At 42.4% G+C, this 22,306-nt stretch overlaps 1 protein-coding gene across 3 annotated transcripts in view; it reads left to right on the top strand.

Annotated features, from left to right (window-relative positions):
• Positions 1 to 22,306, top strand: part of SIM2 (SIM bHLH transcription factor 2) — a 48,878-nt gene that overhangs the window by 9,711 nt on the left and 16,861 nt on the right. Inside the window, exons 1-4 of one of the 3 annotated variants that reach the window (XM_083608841.1) lie at positions 8,391 to 8,409; positions 9,208 to 9,290; positions 12,791 to 12,880; positions 16,410 to 16,518. In XM_083608841.1, the coding sequence (XP_083464967.1) occupies positions 12,836 to 12,880; positions 16,410 to 16,518 (154 nt within the window). In that variant the 5' untranslated portion in view covers positions 8,391 to 8,409; positions 9,208 to 9,290; positions 12,791 to 12,835. Of the gene's footprint in view, positions 1 to 8,390; positions 8,410 to 9,207; positions 9,291 to 12,790; positions 12,881 to 16,409; positions 16,519 to 19,611; positions 20,233 to 22,306 lie in introns of those variants that run through there. The other 2 variants (XM_083608840.1, XM_083608842.1) reach the window with 2 other exon arrangements.

Raw genomic sequence — 22,306 nt, 5'->3', positions numbered from 1 at the left:
TGGATTGTACTGTATTAGAATACTTTTATGCAAGTAAGTGACAATGAACGCGCTGGCTCTACTGTTAGGATCTGGCTGGCAGAGCACAGGGTGGTTGCTGTTGTTTTCAATAATTGCACACCAATTTTTAGAAATACGCAATTTGGCCGTGGGAAGACTTTCCTGAGCAATGCAGTACAGTGGTACCTCGGCTTAAGTACTTAATTCGTTCCGGAGGTCCGTTCTTAACCTGAAACTGTTCTTAACCTGAAGCACCACTTTAGCTAATGGGGCCTCCTGCTGCCGCTGCGCCGCCGGAGCACGATTTCTGTTCTCATCCTGAAGCAAAGTTCTTAACCTGAAGCACGATTTCTGGGTTAGCGGAGTCTGTAATCTGAAGCGTATGTAACCTGAGGCACCACTGTACTGTAGTATGTTTGGGGAAGGAATACGGGGCTGACAGTACAATCCGATTGGTGCCTACCCAGATGCAAGGCGTTGCTGAATCCAAAGGGACCTACTCTCAAGTTAAATGTTTGCTGCAAGCTATTTTCAGCCGGGGTCCGAAGGTCCCAATAAAGACGAGAGTACCCCCACCCGCAGCAATTGCAGAGTGCCATCTCCTCCCTCCCGTGTAGTCTCAGCTCCTATTTATCTGACATTAAGGGCAGAGGCGTGTTTGCACCCTGAATAAAGGAGAGGAAACTTTTACGTGCTTAATTCTTGTTTGTGTGACTGCTGGTTAAGACCCAGAAGGACCGCTGGCCTTTCCTAAAACCGCCATCCTAAACACCCGATGCTCTCGGGAAATTGGATTATATATTTCTGCCAGAGCTCCTGGGCCTTTCTATGCCTGTGGCTCCCTCCTGCCTATGCCTTCAGCCAGCCTTCACCAACCGGGTGCCCTCCTGATGTTCTGGTCCAAACATCTGGAGGGCAACAGCTTGGCGAAGACTGGCTTAAGGCATGTGGGCGGGGGCGAGGGGGCAAGCCAGCCCAGAAAGCTGGTGGTGACCCTAGCTGAAATATGCAGTAAACCGTGCTTAGGATCAAGTGTCAGCGCTATCAGCAGTTTTCCGTCGGATTTAACTCGCTCTGGATGATACGTAAGGGAGAGAGGCGCCCTCGGCTTCCCTCCCTCCGCGACACCCAGCTGCTTTCCTCTCCTGTTTCTCCAGCCCCGCTGGATCCCTTGAAGGACCGCCGTGAGCGAAGGGAGGGCAAGGGGCGTCTGGGACAAGGGGGAAGGAAGGAAGGAAGCCCCCTCCAAGAGGAGCCGTCCGTGTTGCAGGGAGGGCAACCCCAGACTTCCCGAGGCAGTCTTTGCGCCAGACTTCCACGTTTTATAGATCCCCAGCGTTCCAGGAAGCGCAATCCTATACATCGCTCAGAAGCGAGTCCCATTCAATTCAACGGGGTTTGCTCCCAGGTAAGCGGGGCTAGGACTGAACCCGACTGAGTTAAATGGGACACAGTCCCAGGTAAGTGACATTACTGCCTCTCCCCCACACTTACCTAGGAGTAAGGCCCATTGGATCCAGGGGTCCTTAGTCCTAAATGGGCAGGGTTAGGATCGTAGGAGCCAATTCCTAGGGAGATCAATGGGTCTTCGGCTCCCTCCGATAAAATATTTGAGGGGGCCGAACCCCCCCCCCCGATAATGGACATTGCCATTCAAATACGTGACCAAGTCATGTGATCCATTATACGGGGTGGGGCTTACCTGCCCCACTCCCCAACATTTTATTCAAGAGGGCAGCCCTGGTTTGGATGGCAGCCTTGACCTTTCAGCAATTTCTTTTCCCGCCCCACTCGACTCGAGCGCGAAATGAAAAGGAGTCGGGACTGGGTTGGGAGAGCGCCATCCCTCGGCCCGCGGGCGCTGCTTGCAGTCAACGGGCGGAGCGACGCCGCGCAGAGCCAGGTTTGGCGCCTGCTGCTAAAAGGAAGGGAGACGTTTATTTTTCCTGGGAGCGGAGATGTCTTTCCTCTAGCAGGCGATTTCCCCTTAGAGAGTCACGGGGCGCTGCTGCTGCTTGTTCTCACCAGGCAAGCAAACAGGACTTGCCAGCAGAAAGAGAGAGAGAGAGAATTGTCTTTGGGCTGCGGCCAGTTTTTCTGCCCCAGAAAAGGTGCGCTCTTTGTTTGTAGATGGCGGACTCGCTCGCGTGCCGCAGTAGCAGCAGCAGCGCCTTAGCAGAAGCGAGATCTCTCGCACAGAAGCCAAGGGCCTCTTCTAAGATGGCGCCTGTCACGTGCAGTTTTTTTTAAAAAGTACTTAATGTGGGGTGGGGGGGTGTTGAAATGCCTGATTCATCGGACGCCTTCTAAATCGATTAAGTTCGATCAATTAATCAACTAAGGTTGCGATTCCTCCGTTTCTCGCTGTATTCGGTGGGATTTTCTTCTAAGTTTACAGTTGCGTTAGGATCGCATTGCAAATGTCGCATTCTACAGCCCGTGCAGGTATTAGGATTGCTCCGGCTCCGGATTTCTTAAAGTGGATCCGATACTACATGACATACATATCGGTGTTCATCGTCGTCGTCACGGACTGGCGTCAGAATGGGACTTCCTATCCTTTCAAGCGCATTAGCCATGAGTTTTTAAAGGGGCGATAGCTTTAGGTAAATTAATCCGGACCAACCGTAACTGTTGCGAATCATATACAGTACAGTACCTACAAAGCCGAAGAATCAGCTTTTCTTCAGTCTCCTACTTCCCCTTCCCACGCAACTCTTTGGGCGCAGAAGGTCTGAAGTCTGAAGAGGGAGCTTTCCAGACACTCTGAGAGTCGCCGGGCCGGTCGATGCGCGTACGCCTTTGCCAACAACCAGCAAAAATAAAAATAAATCGCGGCCCCGTCGCCTTACTCCCGCGTATGCCGATTTCATTATATACTCCGTTATGCCCACTGGCCCCCAGAAGATCCTCGGGGATCCTTCAAAGTGGCGCTGATGGTTCTGATTTTGGGGCCAGGGGCGATTCTTTGGAAGCTCCTTCCGCTTTCCGTAAAGCGAGCGCTTCCAAGCGAGCTGTTCCAAAAAGAAGCCTTTAGCACGTTGTTTACCTGGGAGACAGACCCAGCTCTCAAATTTAAGCAGGAATTTAAACACACATGTATCTGTGAGGAAGCCCTGGAGAATTCTCAGAGTTCTGCAAATAATCCCTGGTTATGAAACAACAACACAGAAGAGACGGACGCTTGTGCTGGGTTCGGGGGGTCTGTTTCTGGGGGCGTCCGTGTTTCCCCCTGGGATGGGAGACCCTGGCGTCCAGTGTTTACATTTTAAAGAGAGATGGAGGCTCAACCCCTCGGGTGGAAAGTAACGCGGGTAAACTCCGCAGTTCTCTGTAGTACCTGACTGGAAGTTCCACGTACATTTAAAGACCCTCACTTTAGGAAGCACGATGTGGATCCTAAACGCGTTGCTGCTATTGGTATGATGCGCTTGTTTTGGATTTATATGCCGCCTTCGCCCGAAGGTTCAAAGGCGGCTCGAACGGTGTCTTGTCGTTGGAAGAATCTCCCCCATCCCCGTGTCTCATACATCTGGACTACGGGTGGGAAGAGGAGAAGGAAGGTGGTGGGAACTGGGGTGCGGAGCTTTAAAATATGTACTTGGTTCATCAAATACTCAACAACGACAGCAATCTTCCCACATGCCAGGAAGATATCAGTTCCTCTGGAAAATGGGGAAGAGGAGAGATTCAGCTGAGCTTAGTTGAATCGTCAAGTCGGTTTAGTTGTAGCAAAACTGCCTGTTTCTTTTAAGGCAGCCGTTTAGGATGGAGGTGTAAAGAGGAAGTCACCTCGGCAGTCATTCCTCAATAGAGGCTACAGCAGCAGAGCAGGGAAAGGCAAACAAGCACGACGAGCCTCCTCCCTGCTCCTTCTTTCATGTCTTCTGGGAGTTATTTGCCAAGGCAATCCTCTGCGTGCCAAATAAAGGAGCTGTTCTCCGAGGGGAGAAACCCTCACCATGTACGATAAATGAAGAAGAAGAAGAAGAAGAAGAAGAAGGTGGTTACACTAGGATGCAAAGCTAAAGGATTAAGCAGCCCACTTCTGCTTCGAAGAAATGTCGGAGTCCCTTTATTTATCATGACCAACCAAAATGTCACAAAACAGCAAAGGAGCTTTTGAGTCCTCCGAAACGCTTTCATCAGCCTGTTTGTAAAGTAAGGCGGAGAGGTTTGATACTGACCATAAAGTCTGTACTGGTCAAAGATTCAGCTTTGTTGTCTTGCCTTAGGAGGGGCACATGGCTTTTGTTGCGGGGAGCACTTTTGTGGGGAGCGGGGCAGAACCGAAGTGATTGGTCAGTTAGTTAAGTATTTCCATTGTTTTACTTGATGGGTGGGGGCAGCTGCTCCCCTGCCCTCCCTTGGCTACGTCCATGAAGGGGCATGGAGATGGGGTTGCCATGAAGATCACCCGCACTTCAGTATTCACCGCTACATCACTGGCGACGCACACTTTCTTGGGACCAAACCTCACTGAATGCTGACTGTGCTTCCAAGTAAACACTCACAGGATTGCGCTTTAACTAGCTAACGTCGCAGTTTCTATCAGCATTAGCCTAAACACTTCGACTTCATTGTTTTTTGGATCGAGCTCTGTCTGGCGACATACACCTGAGCTTTATTGGTGGGAGCAGTGGGGCCATTTTAGACTTTGGTCTTATATGGTCCCGTCTCTGTTGCTAGTAACGTGCGTTTTGATATCAGCCCCCTACTGATTTTGCTGAGTGGGACTATGGACCTCTGCCCCAAAGCCCTGCCGTCACCGTTGACAATGCGACTGGAGGAATTCTGTTTTGTACTGGAGAGAATCTTGCAACACTTAAAAATCTTCGGGAATCCCGCAACTAATGTCAAATGATACAATGCAAAGGAGCCCGTCTGGTGGATTTTGGTGCATAGATCCATTGGCTCAAAGAACAAACATGCTTTGTATTTCCCGATCGTCAGCAGACATATTAGCATCGAAACACACACTCACAAACAAAGATTTAGCATTTTGCTAACTCTGTTGGCCGTTCTTATGATTTACTTATGGCTGCCAGGATGACAACAAAGTTGAAACTGCTGATGCCGTGGTTGAATGTCACGCCGAGGGATGGACTTGGCAACGTTTCTGTGTATTTCTATATATTTTTCTAACCGAGTTAAGACAGCATTTCTATGTATAAAGACGTAACGGGTATACGTGGGAATGGAATTTGTAGCCCTCTGGAAAAGGCTTTGAGATAAGTAGTAGTGGAGAGCAGTAGCAAATAAATCTACATTCTGTTCCTTGGGAAATGCAACAATGGATTCATGTCTTCCTCAAAATGCAGCTGGGCTCTGCTTGATTATTAAAGAAAAAACAACACGATTTGCTTGTACAAAGAGGTTAAAAGGTTTATGAGGCAGCCTTTACTGAAGCCCAGGCGATAGTTATTCAGACAAAAGGTGCATGTAGAAATAACTCTGAACATGCTGATAAATTCGTACCACAATGGGATGGGGAGAATAAAGAAAAAGAAACTCAAAGAGACAGTGAACCCCGCAGAGCCACTTAAACACTAGCTTGTCAGTTAACAGATGTTTAATATAAAACGATGTTTCATTTCTCTCTCTAGTGCTTCCCTCATTTGGCAACGCCGGGGCGCGATCTAAACCACAGTGAGTCGATGGAAGGTCTCCCATTCATGTTGTTCAGGAATTTTATGATAGCTATATCTTTTCCTTTTAAAAGATGGGAGTGTGGCTCTTAATTTCTATATCTTTGTGACATCACTTCTTCAAGATACGGTGTTTACAACGTAGTCTTGCCTGCACCCCCCCCGCGCCCTGTGCATTCCCATTGCATGCAGTTCCCTTATTAGCAGAAAAAGTGGACGGGGCACCAAGTGCTCATGGCTCTGCATCAGCTTGTATAATTAGCAGGCGCGGCGCAGCCGGCGAGAAAGCAGGTACCGAACGGCGGGTCTTGAAAAGCCGGCGAACAATGGCTGGCTCATCTGCTCGAAAGAACGGACGCCTCTTTGAATGGGGGGATGGCTCAATCCATAAACCTGTTAAAGCCAAGACTTAGCTTTAACAAAAAAACACCCAAAACAAAACAAAACAAAAACACACCGCTGTGTAATTCGGAACCCAATTGATTTCTGTAAATATTCTTGCAGCACAATGTACTCTCAAGTGAATCCTATTGCTGCCCAAAAGGCGTTGCTTCTCCAGCAGCATGCTCTTTCGGACTGTGAGCTTAAGGGGGTTTGCACTTCTGCACGAATTTGCATGGTGCTGGATGGCAGTCAGACGCATGCATGCATTTCCCGCTCCGATTCCGAGCTTGTCTCGCAATGTCTCCAGCGCAGCGACCCTGGGAGCAGGTGCAGTGGGAAAGGCTGACTGACGAGTCCCTTTCTCCTTCCCATCCTGCACAAGATAAGGAGCAGTTCACATCAGCAAGAAACCCTTTTTAAACAGCCTTGGAAAGAAGGCTCAGTCGGGACCACCAGAGAAAAGGTGCAGCTTTGTTTTCCCCACACCTCCATAGGGCAGATCGCGTTTGTCCTCTATTTACTTGACTGGGGTCAGGGCTCCAGTCTCCGGAAGAGGAAAGCAATAAGATGAATATCTCGTGCGCCACCCGCAGGCAGAGCAGGAGAATGACAGGAGAGAGGTGCGGCCACGGACTCCGCGGGGCTCTTCGCTGTGCTTTCTGGGAGCCACGCGGAATTCACAGTAGAATGAATGGAGCGAGCGCCGCAAGCCTAGGCGAGCGTTTTAGGAGCCTCGGAAGAGGCAGTGCTTATCCCGGCCTTGAGTACTGAAAGTGAATTTGTGCTAGAACCACCACATGAGTGACCTTTGGCTATTCTTAACTGCAGTCACCTTAATTAAACTTGCGGATTTCCCACCAACTGTCCCCCGCTTCCCGCATGGACTGGCCATGTGTGCAAATTAGCCCTCCACGCACATTAATCCAAAATAATTACCAGGTTTTGGTTCTGCATACGAACGTTGGTTAGCAGCCCCGCAGCACTCATAGACATACAGGGAAAGGGTGGAAATAAAAACCCATTCTGTGAGTGCGAAGAAAGGTTAATAACTCCTCATTAAGATGAGTATTAGGGACGCGGATGGCGCTGTGGGTAAAACCTCAGCGCCTAGGACTTGCCGATGACATGGTCGGCGGTTCGAATCCCCGCGGCGGGTGCGCTCCCGTCGTTCGGTCCCAGCGCCTGCCAACCTAGCAGTTCGAAAGCACCCCCGGGTGCAAGTCGGATTCGGAATATCCTTTCTTTCTTGAAACTTGAAGCCATGGCTGTGTGTATGTGTAGTTTGAAATTGCTTTAAAGGTATAGCTTGTGTAGTGTAATATTATGAGTTAAAGTTTATATTCTATGCCAGTATACACCCAAATCGCATGTTTAGTCTCTGAACTTTCTTTCAGCATAAAGATTTGGGCCAGGGAAGCATGTATAGAGTACATATAGAGTGCCGTTGCAGCTGCTTTTCGAGGGGCTGGGCTGGGGCTTCTAGGGTCCAATGGGCAGGCCAAAGCCCCGACATCTTCAACGGCGGCCTGGCGGGGTGTGTGTCTTCCTTCCCTGCAGGCTGACTTGTGGCACATTTTTAGCTTAGAACTGAAACCTTGAGAAGATTCTGCAAACGGATTCTTCTTCCCTGATGCAACCTGCGGCGTTGTTGGTTTCGGCGGCTTTTGCACATGGGCTGCAGCTTTCCTTACTGCCAGTAATTTAGGAGAGACGAGTTTCCCGAGGTCAATGTCAGGGAAAAACCAGGATCTCCGATGAACCGTCTGGAGTACTCATTTTTTTTTGACCCGAACCCTGTTCGAGGGGTTCTGAAATGGCCGTGTTGAAGTTAAGGGCATTATGTTATGACCTCTCTTTGGTGAAAGAAGCTTCGGCCATCCGTTTACACAGAGCACGGTGTCGATCAGATTTTAAAGAATATTATTTTAAAAGCAACCGAAGTGAAGCAGTGGTCCAACCTCTACAGACAACCAGGAGTGTGAGCGCTAAGGTGTTTCGGTCCCCTTAAAAGAATAAGCGGTTAGGTTGTCTACGAAAGCGACAGCCCTATTATCTATGATTTCTACTACTCTACTACTACTACTTCTACTACTACTACACCCAACATCCCACTACTTTTGTGGTAGTTGGTCAACCTTTCAGTGGGTCAGGAGGTGGGTCCGACCAATGCCATTCATAATCAAGAACCTATTTTCATATTGATTAAATGTGTAACATTGAAGGAGATCTGTGCCCGGGATAAACAGCGTGAGATCCCATCTACCCTCAGTCTAGACTTCCTGCTGAAGGGACTTCCGAGGGTGGAGGAAACGAGGGGATTTCACGCGGCTGAGACAATTTTCCCTCATAGGAGAAAAGGCCTGAAAGTTACGTTCAAGTTATGCACAGCATAGACCCATTGAAATAAATAATTTCATTGGTTTCACTGGGTCTAACTCTGATTATTTCTTAGAAATCTAAAGGGTGCATATAATATATCCAATTAACAGGAGCTGCACGGTTTGCTAGCAGACCGTCCCGCCCAAAGTCAAGTTGTATAGATGGGGAGGTCTTGAATCGGAAGAATTTGTGAAAGGGGCAAATGGATGGATTTGGCGAAGCGACAGCAGCGGGCGTTTGAGTGAAGGGACCAAACGTTTGCACTTAAAAGCACCAAGGCAACAATATTGTATAGCTCGGCTTCGTTTCGCCTCCGTGGCCTCCCTTCGCAAGGGCTTGTGGGAAGATGGCGGGGGGGGGGTAGGGGAAGAGGAGAGAGAGAGTACAAAACTCTTTTTCAGGGCGTCTTTAGCGAGGTCCCCTCGGCCGATTTCAGGGAGGCTTATGTTACTTTGTGGGGGATCACCCCCACCTCTAAAATGGCAACTGAACCCTGAGTAACATGTGGGCCGGCCAGGCCCTTTCGCAACGTGGCGGCCTTCAGCTGAATCTAAACCCTAATGTCATGGAGCTAATTTTCCTGAGGAAAAGACCACCTAACTCGCCGAGAAACCCGCTCGGGGAACTGCACAGGCAGGGCAGGGAGGCCCAGCTCCCCCGAATATGACCCAGCCAATGTTACGCTGCTTCTCTCCCTCTGCTGCAGAGGAAAAAGGCCAACTTGCACCTCCCGCTCGTGCTTCAGAATAAACGGTATTCATGTGCGTTAACTGAGGCTTCTCGGTTCCTTTTCTAGGTCTGGGAGACGCCTGGGGCCAGCCGAGCAGATTAGGCCCCTTGGATAATGTCGCGAAGGAGCTGGGCTCGCATTTGCTTCAGGTAGAGTCTCTGCGATTCGTGCTGCTTCTTCAATACTGCTTGTGTTGTTTCAGGAGAAATTCGTTGCGTTAAAGCCCACTGGATCTCGCCCCCAAACCCAAGGCTCGGTCCCCTGGAGAGAGCCGCCTTTTTTTGTTTCAAAGGCGAAAGGGAAGAGACGGTCCATGAGTCTAGTAACCGTGGCTTGTGAATAAACCCGTCGCAGAGAAAATGGGCACATGCTAGCCAGCTCCCTCTTCTTAGGGGTAGATTGGGGCTTCCAGTCCGGGTTTATTATGATTTGGGAGTACAGAATTAGGGAGTGGCAATGAATGGGTTAATGCAAAATAAAAGAATGTGATGATCTTGTGTATGCAGGACAACCATAAATCAAGTGGCATAAATGGGTAAGAAATCCTAGTGGCTTGTAATTTATAATATATGCTTGCATATACACACATTTCAGTCAATCTACATGTGCTGCAATAGGCTCTTTTTAAACAGCTGCATATCTATATCTATACACAAGCATGCATTTTTAATGGGAGATTTCAGTTCACTCATTGCTCAGTAGGGAAAACCTTTAAAAGAACGCATGGCTCCTGTGGTGGGAGGAGAACATCTGGATTAGATCTTCCATTGACGTTAGCACCTGAAAATACAGTTGTTCAAAATCTGGTTGATCCACTTTGGAATTCTGCTTCTCTCTATTGTGTAAGTCCCAATGCTGCAAAGGGTATAGACATGCATGTGCTCACCTCACAAAAGGTTTTTTTGCTAGTAAATTCATCCTGATTTTACAGGTATAATAAAGAGAAATGCAGACTTGAGTAGGTAAAACCGGAAAAATAAAACAATAAACTGTTTTTCAAAATTACTATAATTCATCTTACACTCACTATTGTAACCTTTTTGCATATTGGTAAAGGTAGCCTTGAAAATATGAGGTAAGGGTTGAGAACTTTGTTTAGTTATGCTTTATGTCGCTGTTCTAACCATGTTTACACAGAAGTAATTCCCATTTAATTCAATGGGGTTTACTCCCAGGTAAGGGGGTTAGTGTTCTTAAACTTTCAACCACATTTTACTAGCAGATTGACATTTGCAGGGCCTTCTGAAACTTGAATAAACAGACACTGTATGATAAAGGTTTCCATATCTTAATCATTATTTTCACTAATTTCCATTGGATAGTGGGGTGTATATAATTGTAATACATTAACAAATGCTTTGGCATTGATGTAGAATGAGGTGTATAATGAACTTTTTGCTGGAATGTAACCTGTTTTGAAAGTAACTTTAATGAAAACAGAAATTGATTCACATCCTTAAAGTACACTTTATTTGTCATAATGTTGTTGCATAGAAAGTCAACTTCATGAAAAATAGTGTATACTTTAAGAAAAAAAACTTTTAGAACATATTTGTCGACAAAAGTCAAATATATGTTTAAACAAAATGTGATATAAATTAATCTTTCAAAAATATAGTTTGGCACACAGTAAGAAGCTTAGTGACATCTATTTATTTGCTAGCTATTTAAAAATGTGTATCTTACCTCTTATGCTTGAGATGGTTTGCAATATTTAATATTTATAACATACCTGCAACTTCTTAATTTACTATTTTCAAATTGTGTTTAACAGAAAATAATGATGTAATACTATTTAAAATGTCCAGTTATTTATGAATTATAAATGTTGTTTTAAGACATGCAGCTACTTTACTGAGAATATGTGTGCTTTCACCTTTGAGCAAAGAAGGGAGGGGAGTGCCATGTATTTAAAGAGCCACTAAAAGTAAGGTTTTCTAATGGAAGTGCCAATGCAGCCTAACTATAACATCGGGGAACAAATTGCTAGTTTATGAGGAATGTTTTAAAGCAATGTTTTATTTAAGAAAGCAGTGATTTCTTCCCCATGTTAATACTGCTACAAAGTTTTGTTTATGTTCAGAAGAGGGGGGGGGGGGCAGGAATGAAACCAAAGAGTAATCTGGTTCTAATTACATGCTGTAAAAGTAGAGTAGGTCAGAGAATAATTTGGAATATTTTTTATTGGGGTAACATTGAACTTGCCCCTCTGTTGCAGACTTTTATTACTTTCCTTTTGTTCCAGCATCTTAAAATATGAACTAGTAAATATAAAAGGCAATTGTTTTATCTATGTACAGTATTTAGAAATGCATTTCCCTTTTCAAATGTAGACCTCTTTCCCTCCATATGGAGAATTCTTATAGTCTAATCACACTTGTGTAGAGGTGGGTTTTGTTTTAATGAACATTTGGTCCTCTGATAAGCAGTAACTTCTAAGGTCTTAGACAGAGGTCTTTCTCAGCCTGCCTACCTGAGATGCTTTAACTGGCAATTTAACTTGAGACCTTTGATGCTCTGCTGTTGAGCTGTGGCACCTCTCTCAATCATTGCTCCATTCTGATTGGCAGGCTTTTTTGAACTTTACCTGCCTTGCTACCTGAGATTCTTCAAAAGGCAATGCCAGGGATTAAACCTGGGACCTGCTGCATATGAAATGGTATTCTAGTGCATTAAGGTTCTTCCCTGAAATCAGCAGAGCTTGCTTCCAAATACATATTTCTGGGACTGAGATGCCTTTCCTTTTGTGACTCATATCCGAATCCTCAAAATGGTGTTTTGAAACAGATTTAAATCTATTCATGTGATCAGGATTAGCGTTTTTAAAATACAACAATATACTTTAATTTTTGCTGAGCTTTCATTTTATCTTATTGGTTAAAATATGCAATATTAGGTCCCAAGCAATAACTATAGAATCAGTCAAAGTAGCATATTGCAGAGTTACTTGTGAACAATTATATAAGGTAGTTTTAACTTTCAAGGGATTTCCCTTCTATCGTTTTTGAAATTATGGTTTCATAAAACTTATTTTATGAAACATTCATGTTCTTTCCATTACAAGTTTCAAAGGAGACACTTGTCAGATTATTCTATGCTCACGAAACCCTTAATAAAAATAGTCAGAAGAATGTAAAACATCACTCAGGAATCATTAAAACTGTAAATAGTGATAAGTTATTTCTACCAATTAATTGGGATTGGTTTCCCCCATAAGGACTCAGGATTTTTGCTAAGTACTATAATAACCCAATATCAACATGAGAATGTTAAATTTGCTGCTGCTGTAAAACTAGCATATGTAAGGGGAGAATGAGTTAGATTTAACTTTTTATAGTGTGTGTATAATAGTAATTGGGCAGCACCAATTATATAATACAGTTAAATCTGTTTTTAATCTGTTTTAATTTTATTATTGTATACTTAATTTGATTATTTATTTTACCCGCTTATAAATCATTTTGGGATGTTTTAGTGGGAAGTGATACACATATTTAATCAACCTAACCTAGTCTTCATCAAGCCAATTTGGGTAATATGTTTTAAAATATATGTTCTTCTGTAGGGGGAAATAAAAAAACTTATCACAAGCAACTTGGCTGTAAATTGTAAGTGGTAAGATTTTATTATATTTCTTTCTCTTTTGCAGACTCTGGATGGGTTTGTTTTTGTGGTAGCATCTGATGGCAAAATAATGTATATCTCAGAAACTGCTTCTGTTCATCTAGGTTTATCACAGGTAGGAGCAAGTTATGTCCCCCTATTGAATGATGATGTTCTTCCTTTGAATGGATTTTTGTTTTGTTTTTTAAGTTAAATAATTCACACAGTTTATCACTGTAAAGGAAAAACTTTGCATTTTGCTTGTTACTTATATACATTTTGAAACTAAAAATGCAGTCCACAAAAGTGCTTTGCTAACTCTACTCTCCCTTGTGCTACTAAAGCCTCCTGGAAGCTGGATACAGCATAGTCCACTTGTCATACAATTATAGCAAGTGCTGCCTATTGCTTGCTAGGTGTTGTTACAAATGGCCATTGGCCAGAGCAGTGGTATAGATCTCTGGGAAAAAGTGGAAATTTCCAGTCTGTGTTTTGAATTGTATGCAGTAAGAATATAAGAACTGCTGGATCTGACCAAAGGCCCATCCATCTCACAGTGGCCAACCAGATGCCTATAGGAAGTCCACAAGCAGGAACTGAGTGCAACAGCAGTCTCTCCACTTGTAGTGTTAGCTGCTGTGAAAACAGAGGAAACCTGAGTTTTATAGTAAATGTGCTTTAGGAAAAAATAAAAAGGGAGCAGATTTATGAGTGTTCACATGGAATTCAGGCAATTTTTCTTGAGTTTTGCCAGCCTTGTGGCCTTTTCAGTAAAGCGTTTTATATGTTTATGGTAGAACTCATAAAACCAGGTTTACTACTGTTCTGCTCAAACGTTAGTGTTTGGGGTTTTAGGGCACTGTTACATTTGTTCATTTTAAAGGTAACTAACAATTTCTTAAATGTATGTTCAACTGAAAACAATGGGATTTACTTTCAAGTACATGTGTTTAGAATAAAGCAATTCTATTTATGTTAGTAAGCTGAATTGGGATGTGATACAGCATTTTGAAATATTTGTGTCCAAAACTTGTAATTAGCCCATGTTTAATGGTTTGAAAAGTTATTCTTTAGCAACCTTAGGTTGCAATCATATACCACTTAAACTCAGTGCGATTTCCTTCTGATGTAGAGGATTGTGCCATTTATCAACACTGGATGTTCCCACTATCATGGAAATGTTTTTCCCCCCTGAAACCTGTGTGAAGTACTGCTGATTCAGTAAACAGTAAAGAGGGTGTTTATTTTCATGTGTGGAGTGGCTCTTACAGAATGCTCCCATGTGGGCCTTAAAGTGCATGGTGGGTCAGTATTAGCTTGCCAGCTTCATTTTGTAGGCTTCTCCTTGTAGCCTTGAGCGAAGATCCACATATTTGCTTTGACTTTTATTAATTAGAGACAGATTGTTATTTATCTTAAAAAAAATTTAAGAATGGTATGTAACTATTTATGAACTCACTGATAGGACAAAGGACCTGAGGTAGAGTCTGGAATCGTATTGCCTAGGCACCACTAAGAGGGGAAGGGCAAGGCAGCAGTAGCAACCTGCTTGCTGTTTCCTCAGGGGCAATTAACAATTGGGCACTAAGGTTTTTTGCAGGACCATTTTTGTCATTGTTGTTTTGAAATAATTTTCTTTTCTGTGATTATAAAAGACCTCTGTACTAGACTTGTCCCTGACATGACACCATATTCTCGAGTTGCCTACACAGTAAAAACCAATTTTCTAGCTATTTTTTAAAGTAACTTCTCATTTCTTTTCAAAAGTGCTCTGCTTTGGTGACATCTGCTTTTCTCTGAAACTCTCAGATGAAAGCAGACACCACTAGAATGAGGGAGTTCTTTGGTGGAAAAAATAGAGTAAAAGAAAGCAACTAGTGTTAGTAGTAGCAAATCCCTAAATGCAGGCATGGCAAGGAGGTATGTGAGGTATAGAAGCACTCTTAAAAAACTTTTGACTGTTTTGGTATTCTGGGGAGAGGATTCCCCTCACTTTTTCTGTGCGCCAATACTGTATAGGTAAAGAGGAAATTCTATACATGTGATGCCTTGTTAAGAGACTAAGGTATGACTATGTCTGTCCTACCCTTCCCCAAGTTCTTTCTGTCTCTAATTTCTACTATAGCTGCCTTTTCTGCCTTTTCAAACCACCTTTCCCCTTTCCAGTTTCTATCCTTCACTCCCTAAAAATGTTCATTGTGCAAACTGTGTTGCCTCCTTCACTCTCCTGTCTGCAATACTCTACCTTCTTTCTTTACCCTTTTTTTCCTTTTGAGAACAATAAGTAGGAAAATATATTTTGGAAGAATGGCTTTGGGTAAAACACTGCCTCTTTGCATTTACAGTCTCTTTCCCAACAAAGCTAGAAACAGAGAGCTGTGTTATGTTAGGTCTGAGTCAGGGTAATTCTTCCTTCTTGGAAAGGACACAGAGATACAAACTGATACTACTACTAGTTTCCATGTGGGTGGATCTGCCCCTGCTTATATACCACTTGTTTCCTCCAAACTGGAATGAAGGCCCACAGGACAAGATTGAATTTTTCACATAGCTATTGTGTATACATTTGGTAAACATTAATAAGCATTCACATAGCTGTTAGCCAGATGAAAGACTGCATTCTCTGGCTTATAAAATGTACTGAGGGACAGCTTTTAAAACTTTAAATTGGTTGAGATTCCAATCTCTAAATGAATCTATGCCTTAATTCAGTAAAGCAAGGCACATGCTTGTAGAAAACACATGAGTTCAACCACATATTTAAATTTAGACCTGTTGTTAACTAGTTAACTACTGAGAACTGTGAAGTCTAATTCACAAACTTGTTAAAGCTGCTTTTCATTCCAACCCTAAATGTCCTAGTTCTGGTTGGAACTCAATCAGAATACTAGTCTCATGGAGTTTACTAATTGGTGGGAGAGGAGAGCAGGAAGAAACGGTTGAACCTGTGACTCTTAATAGCTTATGCAGACCATGATAAAAAGGACCATTTTGCAGTTTTAACCTACTAAATGCTAACTGAAATGGTAAAATTTGCATAAGGTGTGAATTCACCTTTATAGAAAAGCTAGCTATGTCAATTGTTTGAGGAATCAGGAGTGCAAATGGATGGTGTATACACTGTTTCCAAGCTCAATGTAACAGCCACACTGCCAGGGCTGTGTGAGTCCAAACTCTGATTAGCCTTTGAGAAATGAGTGGGGCTATTCATTTCTCCCCTACCACCCTCCACCCAAGCTCTGCTCACATATTTTTTAAAAGGGGGTTATGCCATTTAGAGGTTTTTTTCATTGTGAAAAATCACGGGACCTAAACATTCTATTTCATTGTTATCTCCTCCAGCAACAACTGTTTGAATCTAGAGCTCAAAATAGGGTCATACTGAATACTTTTTTGGTGTAATTAGTATTTACATAGATCACAGTCTTCAAGTCATGTATGCTGCAACTGAACCTTTTTTGCTCATGATAAGACAAAACAACTTGTAGATCATGGCTATTGGTTGATAGCTGCTTTTGGTCCAGGAAGACGATAGGAGTGTTAGAAATGCAGTGGGGTATTTGTAAATCATATGTGTATTACATACAAGAGACCTCTGAAAAATAATACTAAATGGGGAAAAAAATCTGCTATAGTTTTGAATGTATTAAATATATTCTTGACAGGTGGAACTCACCGGTAATAGCATTTATGAGTATATACATCCATCAGACCATGATGAAATGACAGCGGTTCTAACAGCTCACCAGCCTCTTCATCCTCATCTCTTACAAGGTACTTCCATATGATATGACCATATACAAGTAAAAAGGATGATGAGATGTAGTGCTGATCTTAACATGCTAACACTTAATCTACTGAAATTTAGAAATGTAAAAAGGGTTCCTGGCCAAGTGTTGTATGTAGCTATATTGATGTAGCATCTTTCATCTCATTCCAAATTGTGAAAATAATATTAAAACTTCATTCTTCAGCATATCTAGTTGCAATATTAGGTTTGTTCACAGTGACAAAACTTTAAGTTGTAGACTACAGTTATGAAATAATAAATGACTTTGCTCTGTGAACAAGGGTATAGTAGGTATAGAGTTGTGAAAAATGCTTTGCGACCATTTGGCAACAAACAAAACATTCTGAAGTTTTATGTGATCCTTCTTCAAAACACATAGAAATGGAAGGGAGCAAGTAAGATTGATTTCATTCCATCACCTCAGGGATGATTCAGGGTTGCATGAAAGCTAAATATAATTTCACAGAAGGGGCTAAAGTATCTTGTTAAATAGTCATGTGCAATCTGAATGTACAAGCACAAATTCATTACATAAAATAGCCACTGCCTCCTTTTTTAATACCATGACGTATAGCAGAGCAAACCATTTAAATGTCCATAGGACATATTTATTTGTAAATCTTTTTTGAAGTTGGACATGTTGTCTTTGAATTTCCAGGAAAATGGGATAATTTAAGATACATACTTGATTAAAACAAGAGCAATTCACTTATTTGAAATTCCATTGACGAGATCAAATGAGTATTTTATCTTCAATGTGTATTTGATAATTGGCATCTCAGTTCAAACTGAATGTAAATAAATATGTGGGTTTAGATGAGTCTGTTTTATGTTCTCTCTTAATATCTGGATTGTCTGATCTTCAAAGTATCAGCAATCTATTTGATGTATGGGTAAGACAAAGGTACACAAATGACGTGGAGCATGATTTCTTTTGTTACATGTGGAGAGTTTCTTATAAGGCCTGGTAAATGTCTCTTCTTTCCTTCCTCCTCTTTGTCATATATGCACCAGCCATTACGCAGGAATAGTGCAGAAGGTCTGGATACACTAGAACCATGCTGGCCTTTTGTTCTGAGTAATGGCCAGTACATAGTCTCCAAGAGGGAAAGGAGAAAACACATCATTTGTCACCCCTCTGATGGTGGCTACACATGGAGATGAATTGCCCCTTTGGTTTTAATTCATTAAGTATTACACATTGTCCAGTAGCAGGCCATGTATCTGGAAAATACTGGCTAGAGTTTTATTTGCAAATTTTCTTTTTAAAGTGCTTGATACAGTGGTACCTCTAGTTGTGGACTTAATCCGTTTCGGGGTGCCGTTTGCATCCCGAAAAGTCCGCAACTAGAGCGCCTCTTCTGCGCATGTGCGCGGTGCGATCGAGCGCTTCTGCGCATGCTCAAAGTATGCAGATCGCTTCTGCACATGTGCAGGCGGCAAAACCGGAAGCAAACACTTCCAGGTTTGCTGCGTTCGTAAGCTGAAAGTCCGTAACAAGAGTGGAACACAACACGAGGTATGACTGTAATTCAAACAGAACAGATGTTTTTCCAGCCACCAATAATTAAGCTTTTGTGGCTAGAAATGGTCTGAGTAGTAGCAGCCTAGAGGATCAAACACTATTATTATCTGTAAGCCACTCAGGATGGCTCAGTTTGCACTGGGGGGAATTACAAAAAACATAGGTTTGAGGTAGGGAGCAGTAAACTGACCATTTAAGTTAGCTGTAATATTTGTTTAGCAAACTTTGAGATGTTTGGAATGTGGCTCTCCTTCTTGGAGTGGGATCTCCTAAGGAAGACCTAAATCCCAGGAGGCAAAGGGGAATGTTGCTTGAAATTCTGGAGTGGGTTTCTTGTTTTGCTTTCTGGTTGAATTCGCAAAGCTACTAATCTGAGCGCCTGGTAGGTGTATGTGTGTTTGTGTCGTTGCACATGTACTGGTTTAGTTATAAAGCGGACAGGGAGGTTTTCCATGAAAAGGAGCATGCAGGGTGTGGAGGAAAACCTCCCTTCCTCATCCTTATCTCTCTGCGTTCCTTTAAGAGGTTTTCTCTGTGCTGTATTTCTAGTATTGGAGCTAGACAAGGAAAAGGATGGGTTTCCTTCCCATACATACTCCTTTTGTTATAACTCCCACTACCCCTCACTTGTCATTTAGGGACGTGGGTGGTGCTGTGGTCTAAACCACTGAGCCTCTTGGGCTTGCTGATCGGAAGGTCAGTGGTTTGAATCCATGTGAGCTCTGGCACTCTCCACGGTGTTGCGTTGCGCCCGAAGCGGTTTAGTCATGCTGGCAACATGACCCAAAAGGCTGTCTGTGGATAAACGCTGGCTCCCTTGGCCTGAAAAGCGAGATGAGCACCACACCCCATAGTCACCTTTGACTGGACTTAACTGTCCAGGGGCCATTACTTTTTATCTTACTTGTCCTTTAACTTGAAGCAGCAGATATATGCTCTTAGAAGACTCAGTGAGTTGACAGTTCTGAATGGAAATTCAGTGATTTGACAATGATTATTTAAGGGCCAGCAGTAGCAGCTGGGTGAGAATACAGTGCAAAAAAGCAAAGCAAAGCAAAGCAAAGCAAAACAAAACAAAACACAGTGGCAGGATGACTCAAGTGGATTTATTGCTAAACAATTGACAAAGATGCTGAGATCCTGAAGAGGTTTAAAAGTCTCAAGGTTTCAACTGTGGCCATGTTTCCTAAGTGTGTTGTAGATTGGCTGCTCTTTCTCAGAATGTAGGCTATAGCATCAAGGGTCTTTAGCTACCAGTTAGATTGCTGCAGCTGCTGACTTGAAAAAAAAATGTAGCAGACTATGAGACACCTTGCAGAAAAAGATTTTCTAATTTGTTATTCTAATGTCATCTTTTACTTAATGTGTTGATCATATTCATGTTTTGTATGTAACATGTTAAGTCAGCTAGTTAGATAGACCTTCAGGATTTTATAGGCATTAGGCCAATAGATTTGTGTTGTTTTTTTAGTTTATGAACCTAGCTCTTAGGTGGCTTAGGAGTTACATAGCTTCATAGGTTTGGGAAACTTCTTGCTATCTATAGATTAGGGATGGATCAACATGTTTCTGGTCTGTGTTGGTTCACATATGATCATAAATCTGTTTCTGCAACTATCTGCAATTTTTTAAAAGCAAAAAAAATCACATTAATGTATTATTATTTTTACAAAAGACACATTTTGAACGCATTTTATCCTAAAATACACATTTTTGTGTGCATTTTGGTATATTTTTTGAGCTGATACCTGTATTGCAAAATGGGAGAAGTATGAAAATAGAAGGATAACTGCATTCTGATCCACGTATTAGTCTGGTAAGTGCAAATCTAGTCAGTTTGCTTAAAAATGAAGACCAAACAAAATCCTCAAGCAATTCAAGGATAGGTGGGTGGGTCATTTGTCTCTCTCTTAGTTTGTCTGCAGGGGATATCAACCTGCTAGCTGTATGGAGCTGCATTATCTCTACAATTCTATGATCTCTCACCAGGCAGCTTATTGTAATTGTCTAGCTAGCAAGGATGTGCTCTGTGTGGCACAGGTCCTTGAGGAAAGAAAAAATGAATGTAGTCGGCAGGAGGTAGCAGGTTGTGCATAGATGGAGGGTGCCCAAATATTTGTGCAAGGGCTAAGTATCCATGTGCCTCCAACATGTCCAGAAAAGAACGTGGAAGGTGAGAATTAGTATCTTGCTCTAATTTCTAGCAGAACCAGTAAGGATATGGTTGGATCTTAGTACAGATGTCATAGTCAATTTTTAGTGAGTTTACATGTGTATTGTTCATATTTGTAAGCCGTTTGTTGTGAAGAACTATGTAGGAATGTTACATGGAAGAAAGTAAAAGCATGTAAACACCTTAATTTGGTGGAAGCAGCACAAAAATGTCAACTTCTTCATAGGAAATAAATTTAGGTTGTGATTGTATGCTTAGCTGGGAGTAAGTTCTACTGAACTTGGTGAAGTTACTTCTGAGTAGCCATGCACAGGATCACACTGTTTCTCAATTTGCTGGAATGTGGAAGTCCTCATCAAGGGGGTTTGGGAAGTTACTAAGGGAAGTATAATTCGGCATTTAAATAAAGCATCTTAATTGCAAATAAAATTATATTATTAAAATCATTTTTAACAATGGAATATAGTTTGAAACCTTGTGCTCCAATTTGACACTCTGACCATAAATTTCAAACACCTAAATATTCAGAAATAATCCGCAGATAATGAAATGAACATCTCTGTGTGAGATGGTTGTCTTTGCTAAATAAGGCAGTTTTCAGTCAACTCATTAAAAAATCTATGCTGGACCCAGACAATTGTGCCAGCTTCCTGCCAGTTACCAATGTACCTTTTGGGGACAAGGTGTTCATGCAACTCCAGACACCCTTGAACGACACTGATTATCTAAATCCATTTTTGGTTAGGGTTTGGCACAGAAACTTTGATCACCATGGTGCCTCCTTTGTCAGGAGAGAGTAAGAAATTGCAATCCTGTTGATTTTCCTGTACCTCTCAGAGGTGTCCAGTACCATCCACTATGATATCTTGAACTGGTTGGCTGGTGGAAATTGGTATATAATGTTGTGGGCTCCTGCTCCCTTGATGATCAACTATAAGGCTGCTTATTGGGAATTAAGGTATGGTGTTCTTCAGGTTTTATTCCACGTGTTGGACAGCATCTATATAAATCTACTGACTGAGGTTTTCTCAATATTTTGATAGCATGAAGCTCCAATTCTCTTGTTTGTTGTAGTCAGGTGAAGCGGTATAAGTGCTGTTCGTTGTTAGGTGATAGTGAAACTCCACCTGAAAAATCAGGTTCCCAATATGGAGGTGTTAGCCTCAGAGACCCAAGTGACCTCTGGGGCATGAAGCACCTTTCATTTGCTAACGGTTGCACACCAACTGCTATCTTTCTCAACAACAAAGATAGCCTGACCACAGTTCTCCATGTATGCATTTAGAGTATTGTAACGTACTGCATCATGTGGGACACCTTTTGAGGACTGTTCAGAAACTATGGCTACTGCATAATGTAACAGTGGGGCTGGTCATATTGGAGTTTTAAAATAGCTACACTGCCTTCTAGTTAATTTAAACGTGCTAATTTTGACCTATTCTATTCTAATAGTGAACTCATTCTCAAAGTGTGGATACTTTTGGACCAAAGCTCACAATTTGAAAGAGAATTATTACAAAATAAGGATAAACCTTTGTCCAAAATGTATAACTTTTTATTAGAATGGGAAACGAATGACGAGCTAGTTAAAGCTTCAATGACACACTGGGCAATAGATATAGGACACAATATAGATTTAAACCTCTGGGAGAAACTTTGGAAAAATGATCTGAAATTTACTGCATGTTATTCATTCAAAGAGAACTATTAGGAAACGATCCATAGATGGTTTTTAACTCCGAATAGGTTGGCTAAGATGTATAAAGTAGAATCAGATATGTGTTGGAAATGTAAGGAAATGGAAAGACTTTTTCCATGTGTGGTGGACATGTAGAAAAGTAAATGAGTACTGGGAAATGATTTATAATGAGTTGAAAAAAAAATGTTTAAAATAACCTTCCCAAAAAGACTGGAGTCCTTCTTATTGGGAATAATTCATACAGAAATTCCCAGATGTCAGAAAAGTGTTTTTATGTATGCAACAACAGCGGTTCGAGTATTGTTAGCACCAAAATGGAAAGTGAGTGAGGTCCCAGGTAAAGAGGATTGGCAACGTAAGATGCTAGAATATGCA

This window comes from Podarcis filfolensis (assembly GCF_964270895.1).
Source record: "Podarcis filfolensis genome assembly, chromosome: 4".
NCBI lineage: Eukaryota > Metazoa > Chordata > Lepidosauria > Squamata > Lacertidae > Podarcis > Podarcis filfolensis.
Note: the sequence above shows the minus strand (reverse complement) of the source record. Positions and strands in the feature narration are given on the sequence as shown.